The sequence below is a fragment of the Mesoplodon bidens genome, assembly GCF_964165515.1.
Source record: "Mesoplodon bidens genome assembly, chromosome: 19".
Classification (NCBI taxonomy): Eukaryota; Metazoa; Chordata; class Mammalia; order Artiodactyla; family Ziphiidae; genus Mesoplodon; species Mesoplodon bidens.
The window spans coordinates 3,537,554-3,564,168 of NC_138179.1; the positions used below are offsets into that span (position 1 = coordinate 3,537,554).

The following is a 26,615-nucleotide window of genomic DNA, read 5'->3' on the forward strand; positions in this document are numbered from 1 at the left end:
CTGTATGATTTGCCCATCACAAAACCATGCTGACTCCTTTTTAGTGTCTCAGGGTTTCCTAGGTGACTGCAAATTGATTGACTGATGGTTTGTTCTCATTTTTCCCAAAGATCTATAAGTTGGTGGTCTTTAATTACTAGCGTCATTCTGTGTTTCTCCCCTTCCTGTTTCAAAGATAGGCATATTTGCCCTTTTCCAGTCTTTAGGGACCTTTCCAGTTCTCCATCACTTCTCAGAAATAATGATCTGTGGGTTTGTGGCCACATCTGCTTGTACAGCAAGCACCCCTAGGGTGCATATCGTCAAATTCTGCTGATTAAATACTTGCATTTTTCCTTCTCTCATTAACTGTTTCTCTCTCTTTGATTACCTGCTCATTTCTCAAAACTTCACCTTGACTGAACTTCCTCTAGTCAACTAATTATCTGCGATCTGTTCTGAAGAGACAAGATGAAAAACTTCAGCCTTATCAATCTCCTTATACTAATAAGAATCCCCTCCTTCTTAACTGTGAAGTCAAATTTTTCTAGTCTATTTCTTTGCCAAATATCTTAAAAGTTATTTAGTCTTTGCTTTTCTATACATGCTAGTTATGTCTTCCTTCCAATTGTGACCATTCTTATTTTGTCCCTCTTCTGCTATTCTCATACATTCTGTTTTAGGGACAAGGCCTGATTTCCACATGTTGCAAACCTATTACATACAGAAACGGTACTGGACACTAAGGAGACAAAGCAATTAAAAAAAAAAAAAAAGCCCTGCCATTAATTTCATAGTCTAGTTCAAGAGAAGAACATAAAAGAAGAAAAATATAAGTTAAGTACTCCTTCCTCTGTATGCCTACATTGCCTCTATTATAAACTGGTTTTGGTATATTGTGATCATTCCTTTACTCATCTGTCTTTCTTGACCTCTTCAAAAGCAGGGATCATATAAGGTTCACCTGAAACCCCAATGTCTCCTATAGTACCTGGAACTCAATGTGTTTGATAAGGACAGGACAAAGGAGACAATACACAATAGCATATGTTAGATGTTAACGATGGTTAATTCTACAGAGGAGGGGTCATTTCTTCAGAGTATGCTGTCAAGGAAGACCTCATACCTTTCTGTTCCATACTGAATTCTATGTAAGTTGAAACTTTTTTTTTTCCTCTTCTCTTTTGCCTTCCCTACATTTAGTGGTAGAGTTGATTCCCTCTTTTTTACCCCCTTTGAAAACTAGGCTAAACTCTGGCCTATAGAAATCCTTCCCCTGTAATCAGTTCCCTGAGTCATCACTCCTACTCTGTTTCACCCCCTACATTGCCCAAATGTATAAAAAGTCTTACCTACTGATACACGGGAGAGGGAGTGTCTGTATTACCAAGTATTTATTACCTGAGTTCCTGCAGTCATAGAGAGAAGCAAAAGTCACAACCTTAAAAGTTCACTAGAAAACTGACCACCTAGAAAACAAAACTCCATTCAAACACCCCTCTGTGCTTAACTAGGTTGGCACTTCCTATTGCACCAACGTCATTCAGTCTCTGCTGCCTATGGAATATTGTGATGTGACAATAAGTGCAAATTCAGTGCAAATCTATTACAAGGTAAATTTTTAAATCTTGTGAAAGATACAGAATTTTGTGAAGCTGATGAAGATGACACGGAGACTAATCAAATCACATGCAAAGTTACTGACAATTGAGAATCTAGCAATGGTAGGCCAGTTAACAACTGAAGACCACACAATGAACAAGGATTTTATGAGAATGACCTGAATATCAAATTTTTGAATGCAAGAGAAAAAAATAGATGGAGCCTTCAAATACTCTTGCAAAAATTATTCTCTTCATGATCACATTGTGAAAGTCAAACATTAGGAACAGCATTTCAGCTATCATACAATTTAGTCTAAAATGTTAACCCAGGAATCAATACTTGATTCTCTCTTCATTCTCAGAATTAGTGATTATAACTCGTATGTTAATAAGATAAATAAATCTATTGCTATTGCTTGTTTGATTTTTCAAGATAACAGATCAATCAAATCCTTTTTTTTCTACTTACTATAAAAGTTTGATGCTTTTCCGGACACCAATTATCCTGAAATAATGAGGCTTCCTATACTGCTTTGTCCGTTTTTACACTTGCAATTTGGTTTCCCCCAGCTAAACAATAAACCTTTCAAGGACAGAAATTATGAATTCTATTTTTCTTTAGTATCTATCTGCCTCCACCACCACCAGACCATTCCCAATCACAACCCACACACCTATTCGTGGAACAGAAATCTGAGGAAAATAAGCATGCAGAATATATTAAAGGCTGAATGCCTGACTTGGGGGCGAATTCTCCTGAAGGTAAGACTGGCTGTACCACCAACACATTCTCAACATTCATGGTGGTATCCAAGGTTTCTCACTAATTACTTAGCTACAGCTCCTTTAATTCATGACATGGTGTACCTAAGAAATGAAAAGAGATTGCCTTTTAATGTGTTTTTTGTTTTGTTTTTCATCCTACAGGATATTCTCTCCTATCACAAAAGGAGTCATCAGCGTCTCTCTCCTGGATTATATCTGGGTTACCTAAAGCTATGTAGCTCTGTGGATCAAATTAAAGTTCTTGTTACCCAAAAGTGGCCTAACATTCTCTGCCATGTGAAGATCCGTGAGAACAATAACGTTTCCAAGTAAGTTGTGAGGAGTTTAGATTTTCCTCATGATGAAACAGTGGCTAAGTGATGGGTTTGATGTGCCAGAAGGAAACTGAAATGTTACTTTCAGTAACATTTGAAGTGAAGTTTCTGAGTGAAGAAACTGAGTGAAGTTTCTACGATGAGATGTCCTCAGGGCCAGCACATTGGGGCAAAGGCATAGCTCGGTTTTAACATTAGGATAAGGAGGGCTTGTAGTATAGACTGGTGGAAGGAGTGGGCCCATTTAAAGGGGACACTATCCTTTCACTTTCCTCTATGCAACCACTGACATTCAGGTTAATGAACAGATGCCCTTTTCTTTCAGCACTGCTATTTCCAATATCTTTTCTCCACAACCTAAAAAGTCACATTTAAAAAAATCACTTGTGTAAATGGGTTCTAGTAGAGTAACTGGTCTCCCCTTAACCTTAAAGGACCCTCCCTACCCTCACTCCCCCCACCCCAACCCCCTGGCCTAAGGACTTTGTATGTTTCCTACACTCTTTATGGTTCTCTAGGGAAGAAAAGAAGTAACAAGGCCTGACCTTCTGGAAATTGCTCTATGACTTGGCATTATGGTGAATTACTGTTAACTTTGGAAAAGTTGCCCAGTCTTGGTAATCTGACTCAGCTTTACCGCTGGCCCTCTAGTACACCTCTGAAGGTCTACTAAAATGAACTGAACTGTGTTCAACACAAAAAGAAAAGGGAAAGAACAGACAAGAAAAGAAAAAGAACTTGAAAAAGAGTTTGTCAAGCTTCAGTGTACAATTTAGATCCTTAGGCTCTAGCTGCACCTACAGATTTGCTTAACCAAAGGAGACTCTAATTTGGTCATTTAAAATTTGGTCCCTAAAGTGAGAAGAGCTTTTTAACAATGTTTATTAAATACTACTTGATGACAGTGAAGGAGATGATGATGATGATGGTCTCTTCAGAGAACTCACTAGCTGCCATATTCTCTTCCACTTACCAACTACACCTAGACTTAAGTCTGCCATCTGGTGGCCACTTCTACAATCAGCATTAGTTATCTCAGTCCTTCCCAAGAGGCTCATTTGTGGGTTGATTTTGCAATGGTTACTTTCATCCATTTTCTAGATTTGTGTCTTAAAGGTTTAGACTCTATCTTTTAGTGATTGTACCAACTAATTTCCATTTGCCAAGGATCCAAGTTTCATTTTTACAAAAGACTCCAGTAGCCTTCCCTCTTCCAGTTCCATCTCCCTCATCCTTAAAGACTAAACTGATTAGTGGTAGATGTTTCATGGTATTCTTCCTGGTAATTTATCTTCTAATTTGATTAAAGATAATATTTTAGCAATGTGGTCCTTTAGATTTTGTGCATACTCGCGCTAGTCAGAACCCCTCATTTAGTTCGGTATCAGTGACGGAAGAAAAGATATAGTTCCCAAGCAGGTTCGCAAAGATTTCAATTATTTGTGAGGCCAACAGTATGCCCAGATTGAAGCAGGATTTAATTTTCTTTTTTTTTTCCTCTTATTGAGACAAAGGGTAGATTTTTCCATAGTCTTTTCCAGTGTGGGAATTGAAATGAAACTGATATCATGAAAACAGAAACTTTTCTAAGAGGGTAGCTGGTTAAAAGAGAGTGTATTCTGATGAAAAGCTCATGTCACAATCAATTTCATTTTCTGGCTCCTAGCTTGGAGCCCCAGTGAGTATAACCCATCAGGGAGAGCCCTCAGAGGATTTTCACAAGGGTGGGAACATATGTTAGCACCTCCTCTCTTTCCATCCCAAAACAGGAGGGCTTTCCTTTCCTCTCTAGCCTGCTCCTGAGAGCACATTGCTGCTCCCTGCAGAGTTAGAAAATGTGCCAACTGAATGTTTAGAGATTTGTGCTAAAATACCTGTGGAAACAATGTTGCCCAAGAGGCATTTACCTTGATCTTTTCAAGATCCTTTTGAAGAGCAGCTTTTGGGAGACAAACCAGATGTGCCTTCCTCCCACCACCATTCTCTTCCCTTCCCTTCTGCAGGACATTTGGAAAAGTTCACTAGGAAGGATTGTAGAGCATGCAGAATAAAGACACAGATGACTGGTTTGAAAGGAGGATGGAAGCAGTGATGTGTGTCCCCTGGTTCCTTTTATTGGAATTGTCTGCTGTTCCTGTTTGTGATTCTCAAGCTTTTGGAAGGGGAAGGAAACCAAAATAGTACCCACGATCACAACAGGCCAGGGTTGAAACGTGCCATGCGGTTTCTTGCCTGAGTTGGACCAGAGTCCTGTGGTTACCCAACTGCTGAATTAACCAGCAGATGCCCCTGTGGTAAAATGTAGGGTCTTAGAACTTACAGGGGATCTTCAGGAAAAGAAAAATGAAGACAGGAAATTATTACAAAATATTTCAAAGCTCCAATCTCAAAAACTGATTCATTACAAATCAGACCTGCTGTTCTGAGGTGTATGTGGTTTGATAGGTGAAATAAGCTCAAATTAGAAAGAGTTCATTTTAAACTCCATTTGGGTGGCAAAAAAGTTCAAATTTCAAGAATTGCATCAAGTTTTAACCACCAAAACTTGGTTATTCAGGTTCTGGACATATGCAGTAAAAATGTTCTGAGCTGTGTTCTGAACTTTTGTTATATTTCTAATTTTAACTTGACTCAACATACAGAGAGGAGTGGGAATTGGTCCAAAAGCTTTCTGGCTCTGAATCTATGGAAAGTGTGGATCATACTTCTGACTGCCCCATGCAATTGTTCTTCTACGAGCTCCAGATGGCAGTGAAAGCTCTCCTTAAGCAGATCAATATACCTCTACACCAGGTACTACTCTTTACCGTTTTTATCTTCTTTTTATAGCTCATGGAAACTGCATTATGGGGTAAAACTCAAGAGGTAAAAAAATATATGTATACATATTTTGTTCATTTATTTACATTCCACTTTGCACATACATGCACATTTTCAATTTGATGCCTATAAGTGGACACAGACCGCACTTCTCTACCTTTTCTCTAGCTCCTCCATGTTGACGTCTTCCAAAGTTCCCAGAGCCCACTTCACTGTGGTTTGGTCAGACAAGGAAAAATAACTGGCTAACCCACCTTGAAAGACATCAAGTCTCAGCTTCAGGATAGCATGAAGCAAGGGGAATAAATAAATAAACAAATAAGTAAATAAATAAGGGTATGGTTAGATTTCCAAATAATTTACTTAAGAACAGAAGACTATTGGTAGTCTAAGTCTAGAGCAGTGGCCAAGGTTATGCCATGCTATCTTTCCACAAACAGAAAATTCAAAATCACTGTCAAAATCACTTGTCACACTGTCAAAATCACTTGTCTTGTCTAAATCAAGATGTGCAAATCTTACCTTCACCAATAAGCAACTTAAAAAAAAAAAAAACCCTGTAGGCACAGAAGAGTAAAAGTTTATTAGGTTCTGTCTAGTAAGCTAACATCATGTAGCATTAGGTTGGATTTTTTTTTTTTGGACCTACATTTACCATCTCTCCCCACTCAATACACACACACACACACACACACACACACACTACTATTCCTATACACACAGAAAATAAACCAAGTTTAGCCTGCAAACAGGAAGACTGTTAGTAGGAGTGACTGGCTCTCTTTAAATAACAGAAAGACAACTATGAATTGGCCTCTGACCCTTGGAGGCAAGAGTCTCTCCGAGAGTGTTCTTCCATTGGGGTACTGCTCTGATTACAAGTCAATATTGCAAGCCTAGTCCAAAACAGCCAACACTGATGAAGAATAAATTGCACAAGATGCTATAAAGACACTAGAGGAGCAACTGGATTATTCTGGGGGTGGCCATGTACTCAGGAGGAGGAAAAAAAACACCAGCTCAACTTGCAACAGTAGATACCATTAAAGGGTTTCTTGGGCTTAGAAAGTTTGAAGCAGCTCATATTTCACTGGTGACTCTTGGGCTACGTATACATATTGGGAGAAGGCTGCCTAACTGCCTAAGAGTACATACTTTTTTTTTTTTTTTTTGGATACTTGTAAAATTTTCTCAGTCCTTGGCCAGAAACTACATTTTCCCCCCTTAACCAACTTAAATTGAAACTAGTGGATTTTTAATTCAATCCATTTTTGTTGCTTCATGTAATTATATTCATCATTTTGAAAAGCCCACAGAATGCAATCATTTTCTGCTTTTATAAGAAGCATAAATGTTGTTTTCAGAGTTTATGTGGAACATTACTGCCTTAAATCTTGATTTTATATAGCATTATTAAATGGACTGAACCCTAATATTTATGTTGTATAAAAATTCCAAGCTTGAAGTTGTGTAATTTTGTTAGATGTTTTACGCCAGTTTGGTGTTGTTTATGTAAGTGCCATGTTGTAACTCTCCTATTTTTCCTCCGCGCGTGTCCCTCTGCAGGCAAGGAACTTCCGCCTCTACACACAGGAGGTGTTGGAAATGGGTCACAATGTGTCCTTTCTTCTCCTGCTCCCTGCCTCAGACGACGTCTGTACAGCCCCAGGACAGAATAATCCTTACACCCCACACTCAGGGTTTCTTAACCTCCCTCTTCAGATGTTTGAACTTGGTATAGTAGCTTGTTTCACCTAGAAATATTAACCCAGCCTCCTTATAATAAAATCACAAAGTTATATCTGTTCCCCCTTGTCCCAGTGGAGGGTCAATAAATCACATGACGGCTTTGGCAACAACCCTTCCTAGAACTGTGTACAAGTCTGAGAGAAAGCAAAGCTCCAAAACTATGTGCCTGAGCAATAATTACTGAAACCTAGCTAAGGCCCAATGGAGAGGAGGGACTTCTCAACAGAAAGTTCAGTTATCAGGCTGCAGTTCTTGCCTCCCCTTTGCTTTCCTAAAACATAAATACAAGAACTGATGTTCTCATGAAAAGCACTGTCCCTTCTCTTTCTTCCTCCCTTCTTTTTTCTTTTCTTTCTTTCTTCTCTCTTCCCCCCCTTCCCACCCCCTCTTTCCTCCAAAGGGGAAAAAAAATACTGAAATTAAAATGTAAAGTGTGTATCACTTTAAAGGGGAAAAAAGTCTATAAGTAGTGCTAATTTATGAAATAGACTCAATTTCTAGCAGACCGTTTGAGAAGTTGACAGGGTCTCCCAGGATGCAATATTGTGATTATAATGTGGGATTCTGAATGGTGGAAGATCTTGTCCTAACTTTCAAAAATGAATAGCCTGGGCCCCAGGTCCTCTATTTTTGCAGAGACCCCTGCTGCCCACTGAAAATGTGAACAGGGAAGCTTTGTCTCTTCCCCATGCTTCATTTTGTAACAGGCCAATAAGAGGCAATTAACAGGAGTTCCATCAGTTCAAATGGATTGCAGGATTTGTGGGAGGGTGACTGACTGGGTGGGTGGAATGGAGGCAGACTCTCTTTGGATTGCTCCCCAGCCACCAGATTTAGAAACAGACAAGGCAACTGCCTGATGTCTCATTCTGAGACCTGGGCATCTGAATCTGAATTTATCTCTTGAGGATAAATGGATAAAGTCTCCCAGTTTCCCTTGTTCCAAGCAGTTTACATGCCCAAAAGCTGATGAAGAGCAATTGCTATTTCCAGAGGAGGGAGAGTTATAAAGAGAAGTCTGAATCAGACTTGCAGACTGGGACTTGAGAGTACTGGGTCCTCTATTGTGTGGCACTGGCAACCATTTAACCTTCTTGTACCTTTTCTGTGTCAAATCATTAATAATATTGGCCGTATCACTCCCAAAATGCCTGAATGTGAATGTGACCATTTAATGAGTTCCCCATCCAGTGAACATTTTTAGTCTATGATATAACTGATCTATGATATATATGATATAGCTATTACAAAACACAGTTTGAGTCAAGGTATTTCAATTCAAGTCGCTACATGCACATTAGGTACGTACTGTGGAGATTAAGAGATGAGTTAGGACAAAGGCTCTGCCCTCAGGGGGCTTTTTAGTACAGTGGTAGGAGTAAAATAAGAACAAGAGTTAATTTCTAAATGATATATAATGTGCCAAAATCTTATGCATTAAGTGATATTGAAAGAAGAAATGAAAGTACATTTTCTCAAAGAAGGTATCAAAAAGCTGTCTTGGAGAAGGGATATTTGATACGGGTGTTAAAGAATGGACAGGATGCTAATAAACATGGATAATGAAAGCTTTTTTGTCAGAGGGAGCAGAATGAGCAAAGACGTAAGAATAGAAGAACTCAGAAAGAATCAGAAAAAGAACAAGTGGTCCAGTTTGGCTAGATCTGAGAAATGAACTGAGGAAATAGTAGACATAAAGCTGTATGGACAAGCCGTAGCCATACTGGGCAGTACTGTGAAGAGTCAGGCTGAGGAATCTGTTTAAGATGGATTGAAAGCAGGGTTGGGAAGATAGTTCAGAGGTTATTATAATAGTCCAGTGTTAAGGTAGACACAAAACAAAAAAAGGAAACAAACACAGATGTAAGAAACACCGGAAGTAATCGACAAGACTGGACAACTGTTTGAATGAGAAAAGGCAAAGTTTAGAGACTTCTAGAATAGCCCCATGGCTTTTAGTTTCAAAGACTGTGAGGATACTGCTGCCATTAATTAACCAGACATAAGGAAATCAGAGAAGAAAATGCTTTGGGGAAGAATATGATACTTTTAGCTCTGAATATCTTGAGTCTGTAGGTGCTAATTCAGCATCCAAGTAGACATATACAACTGGCAGTAAAAATGCAGGAGACAAAGTTGGGTACTAAACACAGAAATTTGGCCAATGTCTACTGATAACAGCTGAAGCCATGAAAATGAATGATTTCCCAGGGATAGATAAATGACAGAGAAAAGAACTAAAGAAAATACTTCATTGGAGAGCCAACTGGGAGTCCATTCTGTGTGAAATGGTCATTACTGTTCCACGATTACAGGCAAAAATACAGGAGATTCATTTCCCCATGCCTCAGTGGGGAATGGGAATGATCAATGATTTAGTCTCAGTCATAATAGTGACTTGACTTGACTCTCAAGACCCTGGAGGACCAAGCCCTGCAAGTATCCTCTCTATCTTGCTTTCTGGGAGGCTCACACACTATTCTTGGGCAACCACACTTTATCCTACTGCTGTTACTCTCTATTCTACAATTTCCTCTCTTCACTCATTTGTTCACTAACTCATCAATAAATATTTAAGTAACCTACTATGTGCCAGGCACCATTCCAGGTATTGAAGTATCAGCAATGAACAAACTCCTCATGGAGCTAATAACAGTCCAGTGGGGGAAACAAATGGTAAACTAATCAACAAACATTAATATTGTAAATGTCAGACAGTAGTGAGAGCTATGAAGAAAAATAAACCAGGATAAAGGACTGGAGTGAAGTGACAGGAACTACAGTTTTGTATAGGACGACCTGGGAAGCCCTCTCTGAAGAAGATACATTTGAGCAGAGATGCAAGATTTCCACGCAATGAAAACAGCAAGTGCAAAGGCCTTACAGTAAGAGTGTGCCTGGCTAAGAGATCAGTGTAGGTGGAATGCAGTAAGCAAGAGCAACAAAGATAGGAAATGACATCAGAAGGTCAGCAGTGGCCAGATCATGCACGGCTTCACAGATCATGATAAGGACTTTGGATTTTACTTAAAGTGTGTTGGAAATACAATGGAGATTTTTGAGTAGTAGAGTAACATACTAAAAGCTCTGCAGAATCTGGTAGTCCTCCCCACAAAAAAGTTAAAAGCTTAACTTTGCTTAACCCAACATTTTCCAAATTCATATGACAACGACTAGAACCATTTTTGGCATGGCACCTATTAAAAACCCACAGAAAACATACTTCAGGATATGATGCCCTAGAACAGTGCTTCTCAAACTTTAATGTACATAAGAAACACTTAGAGAGCTTGTTAAAATAGATTCTTGGAGTCCCACTCCAGAAAAGCTGAGTCAGTAGGGGCTGGAGAATTTGCATTTCTAGCAAGCTTTCAGCTGATACTGAAGCTGCCAATCCATGGACCACGCTTGAAGTAGTACTGCCTAGAACACAGAGAAAAAGACGTTTTAGGAATTTAGAAAACTAGGGTTGTAGTTAGCAAAGTAATAGAATCCAACAGTGTCTATCTCTTTGACCCGTATTACCTCTTCTTAATACTAAAAGCAGTATAAGACCATCAGGTACTATCCTTCACCTGTGAAAACCAGGCTGTAGATCAAAGCCTGGATTTCAACAGTTTGACTTTAAGATGTTTTTTCCTAGAGTAAAACATAACTTCTTACCCTACCAGTTCTCCGCTGTTACCATATCGTTGGTGACCCACTTGATTAATGAGGGCCATTGTAAGTTTCCATAAAAGACCACTTGATTGGGCTTCTTTCCACGGGCATACACAATCCTATTAGTCTCTTCTAGGGATCAGGAGGAAATATTGCCAGTATCAGGAAATTAACATACTCTAGTACTATGCTTATTGTACTTTAGCACCACCAGCAACAATTTTTTAAATACTACTGGGCCTGAGTAAGAACCACGATAAACCCTCTCTTATTTCCAAGCAATCAGAGCTTCCAAAGAGGCAGATTATCAGTTACTTCCTCCATCAGACATCAGCCTGCAAGCACTTAATAATACTGTCTATAGGAACTCCTAAGAGCTTGCTACAGTGGGCCTAGGCCCCTCAAAGAAAGACCTAAGCAATTTTTGCTTGTTTTTGTATAGGCAGGGACTTCTATATTCCATGACAGGTCCATAGTAAAAGGTCAATAGATACACTAAGCATTCCTGAGAAAGAGAATGTTGTTGAAAATTCAATCAGAACTCAGAAAATTGTAATAACAACATAAAAGTTCTAAGAAAACTTGAAAAGTGCAGATTATGGGAATATGCACCCTATAACAGAATAAAGTGTTATACTATATTTCAGTCTGACTTGTATAAATCATCCCTTATGCAACGAAAAGATTTGAGATTTGGCACACTGACCATGTTCCAGCCAGTGGCCCGAGTGAATCATAAATAACTTGCTAACCAGCTATGGAAAACTGTATCTGTGCCTATTCCAGCACAAACTAGATCTAGCAAGGACAAAATGATAAAGGAGCTTAGCCCTCTGTCTCCTGGAGCAAAGACTAGGCTGAGGAAGACCCATAGGATGTTCCTTCATAGGATTACTTGTTGGGGAAAGAGAGAGACCATCATACAGGAGGATGCTGTGAGACCTCTATGAGCAGGGTTGAGCTGAGGCAAAGTGGTACAATTGCAGACCCACTCCCCCTCCACAGCGTGAGAGCTGATACTCCCCGACCCTTTGGATAGGAGCAGGATAGCAATCCTCTGCAGTAATAAAGTATGTGCCTAGGGAACAACAAGGGTCACTATTTATGCTGTTCCCAGAAATGAAAGGAAAAGCCCTTAGAAACTCTGTCCAGTGATATGGTCTCTTGAGGATTTGCCTAGCCTACACTGAGGAGGTCACCCTGCCCTCACCCTGTGGGCAGTCACAATTGAGAGCAGGCCTATGAAGAAGAAAGTTGACTTTTATCAATTTCCTTGGCTCTATAATTCCAACTGACTTGACTAGCAAGATTAAGAAACTGGGGAATTTTTTAGAAACAGTTTGAAGCCTGGCATATATTTCATACTTCAGTGCTTGGCTGCATCCTTCATTCAGCAAATATTTACTGAGTTTCCACTGTATGCAAAGTACTGCGCTGGGGCTGGACATATAGACATTAATAGGACACAATCTGCCCACCAGAAGTCTAGAATCCAGTGGAGGACACAGACATCTACACCAATAGTCCCAATGCAATGAAACTCCTGCTGTAAAATGTAGGTTGTTGAATTTCAGAGGAAAGACACCTAATCCTTTCTTACAGAGATAATATTTGAGATAGACCCTGAAGTATAAATAAACATTCAGAAAAGGAAAGGAAAGGTAGAAAAGGAAAATCATTTTAAGCAGAAGGAATAGCATGCACGAAGGCTTGGAGACGTGGGAAAATGCAGCTCAATTTAAGTATTCTCTTAGTAGTTCACTGTGAAAGATGCTTAAGGCATCGGAGGAAGAGTGACAGAAGATACAACTAAAATTTAAAAAAGTAAAAATCACAAAGGGCTAGGCCATCCTAAAGCGGTTAGATTTTATCCTATAGGCAAAGAGGAGTCATTAAAAGATTTTAAGGAAAGGAATAATATGGTCTTACTAAGTTTTAGCAACGCTATGGATTGCAGGAAAACAAAAAAAGGACTGAGACTAGAGGCAATGAGACAGTTAAGAGACTGGCCCAGGTGGGCAATGATCAGAACTCAAACCAAGACTGCCACAGCCGGGGTACAGAAGAGAAGGCAGACGCAAGAGGAATTCAGAAAGCTAAAATCAATAGGACTTTGTGACTGATTTAATGTGGTTGAAGAGCAAGATGGAGGAGCCAGAGAGTCTGAATAGGGCGCTGAGATGGATAATGCCGCCATCTACCAGCACAGGAAATAAGAGGGGAGGAGCGGGCTTGGGGGGAGGGGAGAGATGATGAGTTAGTTCAGTCTGACAAATGATGAGTTTTGTTTGAGGTGCCTGTGGGATATCCAGGCATTGAGCCTAATGGAATCCAGGCCACAGGCTTATAAGCCATGGCACGGTCTCAACCCTCATTCCTAATGCCCATTTTTCATGAGTTAGGACACCGCTCCTGAATTCCAACAGCAACTCACTCACTACCAGGAATCTTTAGAGAGGCATCTTATGCCCAGGTTCCTTCTGACACCTTGGCAAAGAATCACGGAACTAAACTGACCCTAGGAGGTAATCTTGTTGGTTCCTTAGCTTCCAAACTAGGCGACGTGGCCCAGATTGATTAGGATTTTATTGAGTTGGAGATCTTTAGGAAGAATATTCTAATCTCAATCCCATTCTAATATCCTACCTACTAAATGCCTCATTCTTCCCAGGGGGACGTGGTAGGGATGTGAACGAAAATTTATTTTATATCTGATATGTGCCACATGCTATGCTGGGCACTTCACTGTTTATTATTATGTTGTTTTATCCTAGGTAGACATTATTACCCCTGTCTTAGATATGAGGAAACGGAGGCTCCCGCAGGTTATATGCCGATTATTATGAAGGTAGTAAGTAGCAGAACTATGACTCAAATCGTTTCATCTGATACCTAACCCTGAGTACTTTCCACTATACTCCTAATCTGACTTCCAGTGTTGGTGCCAACAGTTTTATACAGAAAAAAAGAGAGAGAAAACACCACAGAAAATCAGTCTTAGTTTGTAAATTAATAACAAATCATGTGGTCTGGGATAATGCATTTTTGTATCCTTATACCATTTTGCCTGTAAAATGCATGTGATTCACATTAGAAAAAAATTAGAAGCTTCCAGTCTATCCTCCCCTTCTCAGTGATGGCTACCAAATGTATCATTGCTAAACCACAAAAGACTATGTTAAAGTAACATTTGTTAAAGTAACATTAAAGGCTCTGGATAAAAACCACTAGAGCGGGAAAGTGAAGCCCTGTCCTTGTCGTTGAAAGGTCCTCATAGCTCACTGTGGTGAGTGGCACGGGTGGTGTGGGCACTGTGAGACCACCCACTGATCCAAGGCTCCGACCACAAGGAGACACAACAAGAGAAAGTTGTGGACACCCTGGCGTTCTAGAATTCAGATGGGACCGATAGTATTTCCTTTAAAGAAACTCTTCAGTGCCTCTCACTATCTTCCCAGTCATATTTTAGAAAGAAGGAAAAAAGCTGATTTTTTTTTTTTTACAACTTGGTTTGGAAAGGCAGACTGTGAGACACTTCACTCTCTTCACCCTCCAGCCAAGAGAGGACATCTGTCAAGTGCAAACAGGATATAATTCCTCCTTGAAAGGCATAAAGACACATTCAGGGAGCTACAAGGGTCAAGAGTAAGCTAAAAAGTAATGGTGACTCTTTCCTGCAGAGAGGCCAGTAAATATCACAGACCTGAAGTACACCTTTTGAAACAGGAAAAGCAAAAGCACCTTGAGAAAAGAGAATGGAGGGAAAGAGGAGACTTTGGAGGAAGGGTTTGCTCTCCTCAGATCAGGGTACACATTTTGTTGCTGTTGTTCATTCAGTCAATAAACATTAACTGAGCAGTTATAATGTTCCAGGTTTTGAGGAAATAAAGATTAACAGGAGACACGGTTCTTGCCCTCAAAGAAATCACAGTCTAATACCAAGGCAGTCAAGTAAACACATTATTACAGTAAAGCAGGATCAGTGTCCTGATACAGTTAGAAACAAGTGGTCTAGGGGCACAAAAGAGAGAAACTAACTCTGCCTGGAGGGAAAGAGGTGTCCATGAAGATTTCACTGAGGAGAAGATATTTAAACTAAATTTTCAAGTATCAGAAGAATCTGACCTGAAGGTATTGGTAAAAAAAAGGGTATTGGAGGAGAAGGAAATGGCATGTTCACAAGCATGGCAGCACAAAAGGGCCTGTAGTAGGTTCAGCCTGACCAAAGTGTAGGGTCAATGCAGGCAGAGGGTAGAGGGTGGTTGCATGACAAAAGATATGACTGAAGATAAATTAAAATCCTAGATCTCAAGGACCTTGCTTTATAGTGATGTTTGGATTTTATCCTGGGTCAAGACGGAGCTCTACAGAGGTCTGTAACCAGGGAAAAGCATGAAAAGTAGATCATCTGGGAAGAGGTCAATAGTTTGTCATTTAATGAGATCAGTTCTTCTGTCAGACAAGGAAGTGTGAGAGCAGAGAAGGTGAGAAGGAAGGATCTGACACCAGAGAGAAAAAAAAAAACCCAGAACCAAAGCTACTGGAATTCAGAAACACTGCCTTGAGATGGTGCACAGCTGGAATAAGGATGGGCCACTGGAGCCCTCACTCCATTCTTCTCTACCACTTCAATAGGAGGAAACACAAACAGAGCAGGTTACCCTTACACTCAACTGAGTTTCATCCTGAGAGAAAAATCAAGTAAGGAAGCAGGCAGTGGTAAGATGGGAATTGTAGGGTACGCAAAATCTCTCAATGTGCATTAAAGTAGGGCTCCCTCAGTAAGGTGTATAGATGACCAGATGCCCCATTTTGAGGTATGTGGTTTTAGTTTCCCTAAATGTCCAGGTCTAGGTCTCAGGAATCAGCAGCAAAGAGGCCCAAGGACAGTAGTTAGATGTTCTTCCTAGAATTCCTCACCAAAGAAGCCAAAATAAAAATGTTTCCATTCCACAGATTTGCTGAGTTATTACAGCCCTATTTCCAAAGCACAAAACACACTGATACAGGTCAGAGGCACACAGAGTAAGTGAGGTTCCTGGCGAGTGAGTCTCCAAACTCAGCAATGGCCAGGAAGAGACTGGTACTACACTAGTCTGAATTGGGATGCTTTCCTCATCTTACTGGAATCTGAAGTTATGGTATATGATCACAGCCAGTCAGAGAAGTATGAAAAATCGCATCACCTCAGGTTGCCTGCACCAGGCTGAGTCCCACACTCCTCTCTCCCTCCTCCATGATAGAGATGAAGATTAGACTGTTTCCTTTGGCCTCTGGCCCATTATCTTTTAAGAGAGGAAGGTGAAGACAAAAATGATCTATCGAGCATTAGCTCCATCATCCTTCCAGAGGAGCTGAGGAGTGGAGAGGCAGGAGAAGAAGCAAAACTCATCATACTAGGTCTTTACAGACATTTTCCAGCCAGACAAAAGACAAAACATACCCTGAGAAAAGCATGCCTTGTATCTTCTGGGACTTCTGGCCTTGGAAAGGAACATGCAAGATACATACTGGAAATCAGACATGGCAGTCAAAACTAGGTTTCAAATTGCTACTTGCTTTTTTTTTTTTCTTTCCTTTAAAGTGATAAGCAAACTTATTCTCCCAATAGTAGCCCAAGTTTAGGGGCTGAACATAAACTACAGCTTTAGCCGACTCCACTTCCCCATACCTTAACAGGACTTGGTAAACCTTAAAAGGGAATACTGTATGACTAAAGCCAGACAACTGGCCCCTTAAGAGCACATTTATAATTTATTTATGGCCTAATATTTTCCACTGATAGGATTAATAAATCATGTTTTCATTCAACTTGTTTCCTCTGAGGTATGAAATTCTCTATTTTGATACCAGATCTTAACATGTTTTATTTTGCTTGTCCATTTTCCAGTTCATTTTTGCAGCTACAGGGAGAAATTTATTAGTCTGTATTGCCGCCTTTCTGCTGTTGTGGAGCTGGATTCTCTGAATACCCAACAGTCCCTGAGGGAAGCAATCTCAGACAGTGAGGTTGCAGCTGCCAAACAAAGACACCAGCAAGTTTTAGATTTCATTCAGGTAACAGTTTGTTTCTTCTGAGGTAAGAGGGAGAAAGAAGGGACATGGTGGAGGGGATGAGAACCAAGCATAAGAAAGAACAGCAATCTGGGCTAATTTAAAGACAACCATGTGCAAACAGCCTGTTGATTTGGTTAAAATGCAGAGCTCAGGGAAATGTGAGTTTTTATACAAAGGCTTAAGAAAAAGCTACACATAAAACACTGCGTTAATAAGAGCTGTATCAGCCACTGTGGTAGGTAGCAGTAGTCTCCCATACTGGAGAGAAAAATCACTGCCAGAAGTGGAGATCAGAATATTATCCTTACCCAGTAGCCCACTGATAATTCCAACACAGAGAAAGACTGTATTAATTAATTCAATATCCCAGAGAAAAAGAGAAGAGAATGACCCACCAGTTTATGTTAACCCAAATTCAGCTGGACCTAAGATTTCTCATTCTTTGAACTTCTTTCTGGCAGAACTGACACTTTAATGTGTAGCTTACAGAGGTTAAAAAATGTGTTCCCTGTCCATGGTCTTTTCTGGAAAAGCCCTATGGTGACATCTTAGGGTCTTGAGAAAGGGGTACTGACTAGTCAACAAGAGAATTTGGATCTAGTCTGAAATTGCCCCTGAATCCCTTGGACAAATCTTACGATCTTTATGCCTGTAGTAACCCAATTCACAAAATGAATATACAGTAGTCCCCTCTTAACCTCAGGGGATACATCCCAAGACCCTCAGTGGATGCCTGAAACCGCAGATAGTATCTAACCCTATATATACTATTTTTTTCCTATACGTACATACCTATGCTAAAGTTTAATTTACACATTAGGCACTGTAAGAGATTAACAATAATAAAATAGAACAATTATACCAACCATATACCGTAATAAAAACTACGTGAATGTTCTCTCTCTCTCTCAAAATATCTTATTGTACAAATTTAATGCCTCTTCCGCCTTAACTAAGCACTTATCATGCACTGTGCCCATAACTTTTGCAGTTTGAGGTGCAACAGCAAAACTACGAAGAATTTCTTTTCCTTCAGTTTCACGGAATGAAGAGTCATTCTTACCACAGATCTTAGCAACTTCACCATATATATTTTTTTCTTTCCTTATTAAGTCAAGAACTTTCACCTTTTCACTTAAAGGAAGCACTTTGTGGCTTCTCTTTGTCATAACCAAATTGCCAGCATCACTACGTCTTGTGCTTTGGGGCCATTATTAAGTAAAATAAGGGTTACCTGAACACAAGAACTGCAATATGGCAACAATCTGATAACCAAGGTGGCTACTAAGTGACTAATGGGAGGGATACACTGGACAAAGGGGTGATTCACGTCCTGGGCAGGACGGCGCAGAATGACAGGAGATTTCATCACACTTCTCAGAACAGTGGCAAGTTAAAACATATGAATTATCTATTTCTGGAATTTTCCATTTAATATTCTCAGATCTTAGTTGACCAGTGGTTACCGAAACTGCAGAAAGCAAAACCATGGATAAGTGTGGACTTCTGTAATAGCAATAGCCCCATCATAAATATCACTTTGACATATAGTCAGGTCAATCTAATAAATATTTGTTGGACACCCAGGTGTCAGGCACTGTAAGGGAGATACAAAGTTGAATTACACATGGTCCCTGAACTTAAAGCGCTTAAAATCCATTAGGGTAGACAAGAAATGTGTATAAATACTATTTGTAAAATGAGTTAGGTGCCAAAAGAGTGGTACAAAAAAAAAAAAAAAAAAAGTTTTGTGCCAGCACAAAGAAGTAAAAATTTGCCTACATTTGTGGGTATAAAAAAGTTGCCATAGAGGATGTAACTGGTACCTGAGCTAGGCCTACAGGGATGGGTTAGTCTGTAGTGAGGAGAAACAGACTAAGAGGCAAAGAAAAAGAATAAACAGATAAGGCAGAGAGAGCAGAAAAATCCTATCTGGGGAATGATGAGTAGTCAAGATTAGCTGGGACATAGTGTGAGTAAAGGGCAGTAGTGAGAAATTAGGTAAAAATGAAAGTAGCAATGAGATCAGATCACACAAGGGCTTTATTAAAGGCCATGGTAAGATATTTGTACTTGATTCTGCAGGCAATAGGGAGCTGGCCAAAGTTTTGGAGAAAGTCAGTTATAGGTTCTCACAGATGTTTAGGATAGATTCAAGCAGGGGAGGATATTCCTCCCATTCTCATTGGTATGGCCACACTGGTTGTTTATAGTAAGTACTCATTCTCATTGGCTACTAAATAATTTACATATCATTCCCAGATTTAAGGAGAAGTAGACTAAAGGCAGGGAAACCAGATACGAAGCTATTGCAACCCTCCAGGCAAGTAGTGAGGACCTAAGATGAGGAAATGCTGTGAGCTTTGGGCAAATAAAGTTCTCTAAATCTCAATCTCCTCATCTGTAAAACAGGGATGGTGATAATAATAGTACTAGCTCTCAGTGTCACTGAGAGAATTCAACAAGGTAATGCATGTAAAGCATTCACTAAAGTGCCTGCACATAATAAGTATGCAATAAATTATACATTCATTCATTTATTAATTAATAAGAAGGGAAAATGCTTTAAAACATGATATGCAAGATTGTGGGTTTATTAAGTACTCAGGAAGAAGATATTGTAATATGCTTGCAAAGTGTGAGCAGACAAATCCTATCCTACTTCTCTCATCCCAAATGAGATATTTTAGGTGACCTCTTAGACTAAAAAAAACAAACCTTTCAAGAACTTACTTGCTTTCTTGACCTGAGAGTGTAGTATTTAAAAATTCAAAACATTTACATCACTTACTTTATTGCCAGTAAAAGTAGAACGTGGACAGGGGGAAGGGGGTGGGAAAAGGAAGAATGAAGCATGAGGAGAATATGAAAGACTGGCTTATCTTTTGAACCCAATGTAAGGAGTAGTGGAACAGAGTAAGAAGAATAATGACTAGAAGACAATTAGCATACATTTTTAGTCCTGAATCTTCTACTGATAAACCTTGGAGCACTGGACAATTCATTTGATCCAGGGGCCTCTATTTCCTCATATATAAAATAAAAGAATTGGACTAGATGCCTTCTTAAGCACCTAGTTGGCGCTAACATTTCATGACTTCTTTAACAACCATACATATTTTTAGAGAAGCACTTCTCTAATCATACATTAAGTTCTGTTTCTGCTTTATTCCACTTAAGGCTCCCCTGAATCCACTAGGTTCAAACACAAGAAAGCTGACTTTCTTCAGTCTGTCACAGTCTCAAGCTACTCCAAGAGTTTCCAGCTCCATTCTTACTTCCGGATGACTATCCTCACTCCTCCTTTTCACCTAGTCTAGGGCTCCACTGCCTTTTTCTCTTTCCCTTTCATCACACCATTAAGTGGAATGGATGAAGGCAGGCCAGGCCAGGAATTCTTTAAAGTTCTAGCCTGCTCTGGTCTCCCAAAGCGACCTCTACAGACTCTCCAGCCAGCCGGGTAAATGTAGACTTGGATAAAAGCCAATTCCCAAAGTGTTCAAAAAAGCACTTCTTGGCCAGGCTAAAACCAGACCCATCTCCTTGCACCCACAGCCTTCAGTGGACTGCCTTGCTCCATCCAACAGGGAAAACTTCACTGACCAGAGTTAATGCAATATCATCTCTCCCCTTATCTATACTGGGCTTCTCAATCTCTCTTGCTCAGAATGAAAACCAGCTGCAGCCATTCACCCACTGGCATTCACAGCTCAGCTCACCACACACCATAATCTGCAGAGGCAAGTGCCAGCTGTGAGAGCATTTGTATGATTCCAGATCTAAGACAGTGTTGAAGGCACTACACAAACCAAACATTGTAAACAGCAAGGGAGTCTATGTAAATACAGTAAGAAAAAGAAGCCAAGGAGTGCAGCCAGAAAGGGGAAGGGCTAAGCCAGGGGAGGTGTAGAAAATCACAGATAAGGTATACAGCCTTTATAGACAGCACATGCAGCAGAAATGTCAAAGTGTTGAGACTCGGCACTTGGCATATTCTGAGCTGCTAAAGCCTAAAGGGCAATTAGGCTATAATTTATATACTGTAATGCTTCAAATGCTCCTAAGCTGTAATAGAAACACAGCTCATTAAATATAGCCAATCTATCATCCCCTCAAGCACCTTGTAACTGTGCTGTGAGAAAACCAATCACCTTCACATTTAAATAAAAATATTATCTTGCCTGAGTACAGAGAAAGGGGTGTAATTTTGGGGATGAAAACCAACATTTTTAAAGGGCAGGGTGAGAAATGGATGCAAAACTTTTAACCAACAGACCTAGTAAGTTCATGGTCTTTCTTTTTAAAAAATGTGTCAGCAAGTCTTTAGAAGCTGAATTTGGACATTAAAATCAGGGGGATTATGTTGGCAGTTATTTTTAGATCAACGGTATAAGGTAAAAATGGGTGAAAATGGTACTTCTTTTAGAGCTACTTAGCTAAGCCCGTTAAACTCAGTCCATAGGCTTCCCTGTACCTATGTTTTTGATTTTTCTTCAGTTAATACCTCTTCACTTCATCACTGAGAAAAATTAAGAAATAACCATTGTTTCTACACATAATTTTTTAAATTTCTACACTAACTCTCACTATCCATCCTCAGCAATAAGGCTAAAGCAATCTATCCAAAGAGAACAAGTAGATTGTTAATAATTGTATTCATTTCCTAGGGCTGCTGTAATAAATTACCACAAACGGGGTAGCTTAAAACAACAGAAATTTATTCTCCCACAGTTCTGAAGCCCAGAAATCTAAAATCAAGCTGTTGGCAGGGTCACACTCTCTTTGGAGAGTGGGAGAATCTGTTCTCTGCTTCCTCCAGCTTCTGGTGGCTGTTGGCATTCCTTGACTTGTGGCCACCTCACTTCAATCTCTGCTTCTGTGGTTACACTGCCTCCTTCTCTTCTGTCTGCCACATCTCCCTCTGTCTCAGTCTCATAAGAATGTCTTTATGAGGACATTTGTCATTGGAATTAAGGCCCACCCAGATAATCCAGGATAAATTCCTCCTGTCAAAATCCTTAACTTAATCACATCTTTTGCCAACAAGGTAATATTTACCCTTTTATCATTTAAGGTAATACAAATTCCAGGGATTAGGACGTGGACATGTATTTCGGGAGGCCACATTCCGCCCACTACAATAACCATGACTGTCATTGTAACAACTGAAAACTTTGTAACAATGTACAGCTTACAAGGTGCACTCATCTACATCATCTTACTTAATCCTCATAATAACTCTGTTCGAGGGCAGAGACCTAAAGAATTAGATAACCATTCATTCATACCTTCATTCGCTGAATAATCATTTATTGAGTACCTATTCTTTGCACAGCCAAAAGTTAAAGGTACAAAAGCACAGTACCTGCCCTTGGCAGGACGTCTAAAAGTTGTCCATAGTCATGCAGTGCCTTAAACTTTGAGATGAGAGTATGCTGCATGAGGTAGGATCAATAAAAGCTAGCTAAGAAAGCAACAATCCCATTAAGAAAAATCTGTCCAAGTCTTCACTTGGACTTCCATTTTAGCTTTACCCCCTGAACTTCAGATTTCTCTCTTTGCATTGTTCAGAGCCTCCTCACCGGCCTGCTACTGCTGAACCTTCAGCCCAACTCACTGCCTTAACAAAGCCTGAAGCTCAGTTTCAGGCTTTCATTACAGAACATTACTAGAAAGCAAGGGAAAATGGCTGCCAGCGATGCAGCGCCGTTCACTGGCTCACTCAAGCTTGCCTGTCACTCCGAACACCACAGACTATCACGATTCCAGACTCTGTGTTTCTTGGGAGCACCAGGCTTGTGGATTCTTTAAAGACTATTCTTTAACTACACATTAAGGCCCTAAAAAGGAATTTTGAAAATAAAATAGAACATTGGATACTCCCTTCTACAATCAGAGAGACCTTAACCTTGTAGTATTCATACAATGAACGCCTTCTACCTGGAAACTGAGTGACACCAACTTTCCAAAGGTTCTTCAAAAATAAATCATAAAGTGTCAGAGCTGGAAGGGAACTTAGACATCATTCGGTACAACCTCTTCTTTTTACAGTTGAGTAAATGGGTCAGAAGTTAACGGCTTGCTCAAAGCACCCAGTGAAATTAGATGCAAAGCCTATCACAAGCTCCAGGGTCCCATGAAAAAAATGTCATTAACAACCTCCTTGGAGAGAGTCAGAGTAACTAGAAAGTTTATGGACAGTGTCTATTAAGATTTGCTTTGTGACCGACTGGAGGGGTGGGACAGGGAGGGTGGGAGGGAGGGAGACGCAAGAGGGAAGGGATATGGGAACAGATGTATATGTATAACTGATTCACTTTGATATAAAGCAGAAACTAATAAAACAAAGATTTGGAAGAATATCTGTCATCTACAGAGATAGACACAAAAATATGAATGACTTTTACAACTGAGTAACAACTATTATACTTTATAATGAAAATGTTAAAATCACTTTGGTAACCCAGAAATCAAACGGGCTACTGTAAAATTACAAGGATGTTTAAATTACTTAGGAAGAATATGCTGTTTAAGCTGTTTTGTACTTTAGAAGCACTTATATGTAAGAAAGTAAATTTAATATATGAAAGTTATTTCTATTAAAATAGGTCCAAGAATCTCTGCTTATTCCAGTAATGCTTTGTTCTTCTAGTTCACATAGAACTAAAACTACATTCCTTTCTTCACCTGTTCTGAAATTCAGACTTCATCATATACCTTCCCCATAATGTGCTAATGAGGAATATTTCATTACATGCTGAGAATTAATAACACTTCATATGTATGAGAAATGTACCCTGCAGTTTTACAAAGGACCTTCAAATGTATCATTTCACCCAGTCATCACAGCAGTCCTGTGGGGTATAAAAGGGGAGATGTCTTGTCCACATTTCACGAATAAGGCACCTGAGGCTGGAAAAGGTCAAGTGATTTGCCAAAGGTTGTTACAGAACCAGTAAGTTGTGGATCCCAGCTGGAATCCAGGTCTTCCACTATTTGCACTAAATGAAATAGTCTCTCAGGTAAAAACATGCAAGACACAAGAGATTATAAAGAAGAGGCGTTTTCTGGTTTAGCAAACCTATGTTGAAAATATTTTACCCTTGCTCAAAACCAATACTGTGGAAAATGTATCATCTTGGACTCTCAGGGAAACTTAAACCTTTTTTTTTTTAACCTGTTTGATAATTAACGTCTTTTACCATTTTATCCCAAAGCAAACAGATGAAGTTTGGCGTGAAATGAGGTGGATCATGGATGCTCTACATTACGCAAGATACAAACAACCAGTTTCTGGCTTATCCATCACTAAGCTGATAGACCCCTCAGAAGAGCAGAACCTAAAGAAGATCAATTCTACATCATCACATATAGACTGTCTTCCATCACCACCCCCATCCCCAGAGATGCACAGAAGAAAGGCAGTGAGTGGTAAGCAATAAGATCTAAAGTTCTATATTTCAGTCACCAGACTCTTGGTCCTGTCTCCACTGATGAGGTTCTTTTGTGCTAAGTCATTAGTTCCAGCAAGCAGTAGGAAATACTGCTCAGTGGTAATAGTCTAGAAGCACAGAGGAAACAAAATCAGAATGGGGAGGGGTAGGAAGCTAGGGCAATGACCTGAGATCACCTCCATTTAGGGGTGGGGAAGATTCAGTCCAGTTCTAGTCCAAGCTTCCAAGATAAAAAAGGAATGTAACCAAAACCAGGTAATAAAGAGAACTGGCCCAGCCTCCAGTAAGTAGGGAGGGACTGACAGGAATGAGGCAGGAAGTAGGTCCTAGCCTGGGTAAAGTTCATGGCAAACTTCCCACCCACATGGCACCAATATCCTGGGGTGAGAATTGGGAAAGAGAGAAACTGTGGATACACTAGAATCCTGAGCCTGAGGCCAAACAAGTAGACTGGTCTCATCATGGATACAACAATCAGTAGATAACTTACAGACAAGCTGGAGGAGAGGCCTAGCAAGTCACCTCCACTCTCGCGAATTAAGTTGGAGTTTACATAGCAAATACTAACTGAAAAAACATAGCTGAGTTAATACAAACTTCTACAAAACACCCTTATACTTATAAACAGAGAAAAAGTGTACTAGTCACAGACAATATAATGCTCTTACCTAGAACATGTTAAAATTAATGCCATTTTTCTAGTTGATTAAAATAATGGTACTCAAAGCATCTTTCCTGATTCTGTAGCTTATAAAAGCTCAAATTTTATAAGCTTTACAATGATAATAATTGATATTTTTAATAAACAGTTCTGAAATGTGAACTTGTCCCATAGGGGGCAGCATGGCGTAGCAGAAAGAGCTTGGGCTTAGAAATCAAAGAACTGGATTCAAATTCCAGCTTTTTTTTGCTAGCTATATGCGCTTGAACAGATTACTACATGGAAGGCTCAGTTTCTGCATATGTAAAATGAGAATAATAATATATATACCTTGAAAAGTTATTTGTGAATAAGATAATCTATGTCAAAGGTTCATGGCACATAGTAGACAATAAATTGTAAGTATAGTATTTAATATTATTCTTATTACAGAAAACTTCAGTGGGGACATGAACCTTTCCTATAAGTAAGGTTATGTACATTTTTAAAACATCAGTGTCTGAAAATCAAAACTTGGCTAGTGCAAGAACTTGGGGGACAGCTAATTTACATTACCAAAGGATTCTATGATTTAACAAATAATTCAACAAAATAATTAAGTAGATTTTTATAGATTCCCAGTGGGCTGGGGATACAAATAAAATACCATCCCTGCCAGAAGCTAATCTAACAGGGGAGACAGATACATTAACAAACAATTTCATACTAATTGCATATGTGCTATAATGAGGACACGCATAGGGTGCTACAGACTCTAATGAAGGTGTTAACCAGGAAATCATAAGATCAAAGAGAGCTTCCTGGAAGAGGTGACAAAGTCAAGTACTGAAAGATAAGTAGGAGTTGAGCTGAAAAAGAGGAAAGAGGAAAGCATTATAGGAAGAGGAAGCAGAATGTGCAACTGCGTTGTAGTTCAGGGAACAGCAAGCAGTCTGGCTGCACTCAGGATCTAAGGATATTGTCTTTTTTTTTTTCATTTAAAAAACATTTATTGGTTATCCACTATGTTCCAGGCACTCTTCAAGGTAACAGGGATATAATGATAAACAAAGCAAAGTCTGTGCTCCCACAGAGCTGACATGAAAATATAAACAAGATCATTTCAAATAGTGAATATTCCAATGCATAATACAAAACAGCAATCAAGGTGGGTAGGGAGAGTGCTGAATCCACTTGGATGATCAGCAGAGACCTATCTGTGAAGGTTACATTTGAACCAGCCACAAAAAAAAGGATCCAGTTATACAAAGATCTGGAGTTGGACTATTCCAAGCAACAGAACAGCAAAAGGCCCTGAGGTGGGTGAGGGGTGGAAAGAAAGCCAAAGTATTGTAGCAGAGTGAACAAAGGGGCTAATGGTAAGAGAGGGGGTACAGAGAAAGGCAAGGGCCGGATCAGGCAGGGCATGGTAAGAAGTTGGAATTTTATTCTACTTGTGATGGAAAGCCACTGAAAACTTTTAAGCAAGGATTGATATAATCTGAATTTTCTTTAGAATCCAATCCGTGTGTTGCTTGAAGAGACCAATGTT

The 26,615-nt window shown here is 39.7% G+C and overlaps 1 protein-coding gene across 2 annotated transcripts in view; it reads left to right on the plus strand.

Annotated features, from left to right (window-relative positions):
* The window catches only part of ANKFN1 (ankyrin repeat and fibronectin type III domain containing 1), a gene marked incomplete at its 3' end in the record, with an annotated part of 258,888 nt that overhangs the window by 219,671 nt on the left and 12,602 nt on the right, over nucleotides 1-26,615 (plus strand). Inside the window, exons 12-16 of one of the 2 annotated variants that reach the window (XM_081218672.1) lie at nucleotides 2,511-2,677; nucleotides 5,326-5,476; nucleotides 7,070-7,238; nucleotides 16,803-16,969; nucleotides 24,187-24,400. In XM_081218672.1, coding sequence (XP_081074798.1) covers nucleotides 2,511-2,677; nucleotides 5,326-5,476; nucleotides 7,070-7,238; nucleotides 16,803-16,969; nucleotides 24,187-24,400 — 868 coding nt within the window. Of the gene's footprint in view, nucleotides 1-2,510; nucleotides 2,678-5,325; nucleotides 5,477-7,069; nucleotides 7,262-16,802; nucleotides 16,970-24,186; nucleotides 24,401-26,615 lie in introns of those variants that run through there. The other variant, XM_081218673.1, reaches the window with a different exon arrangement.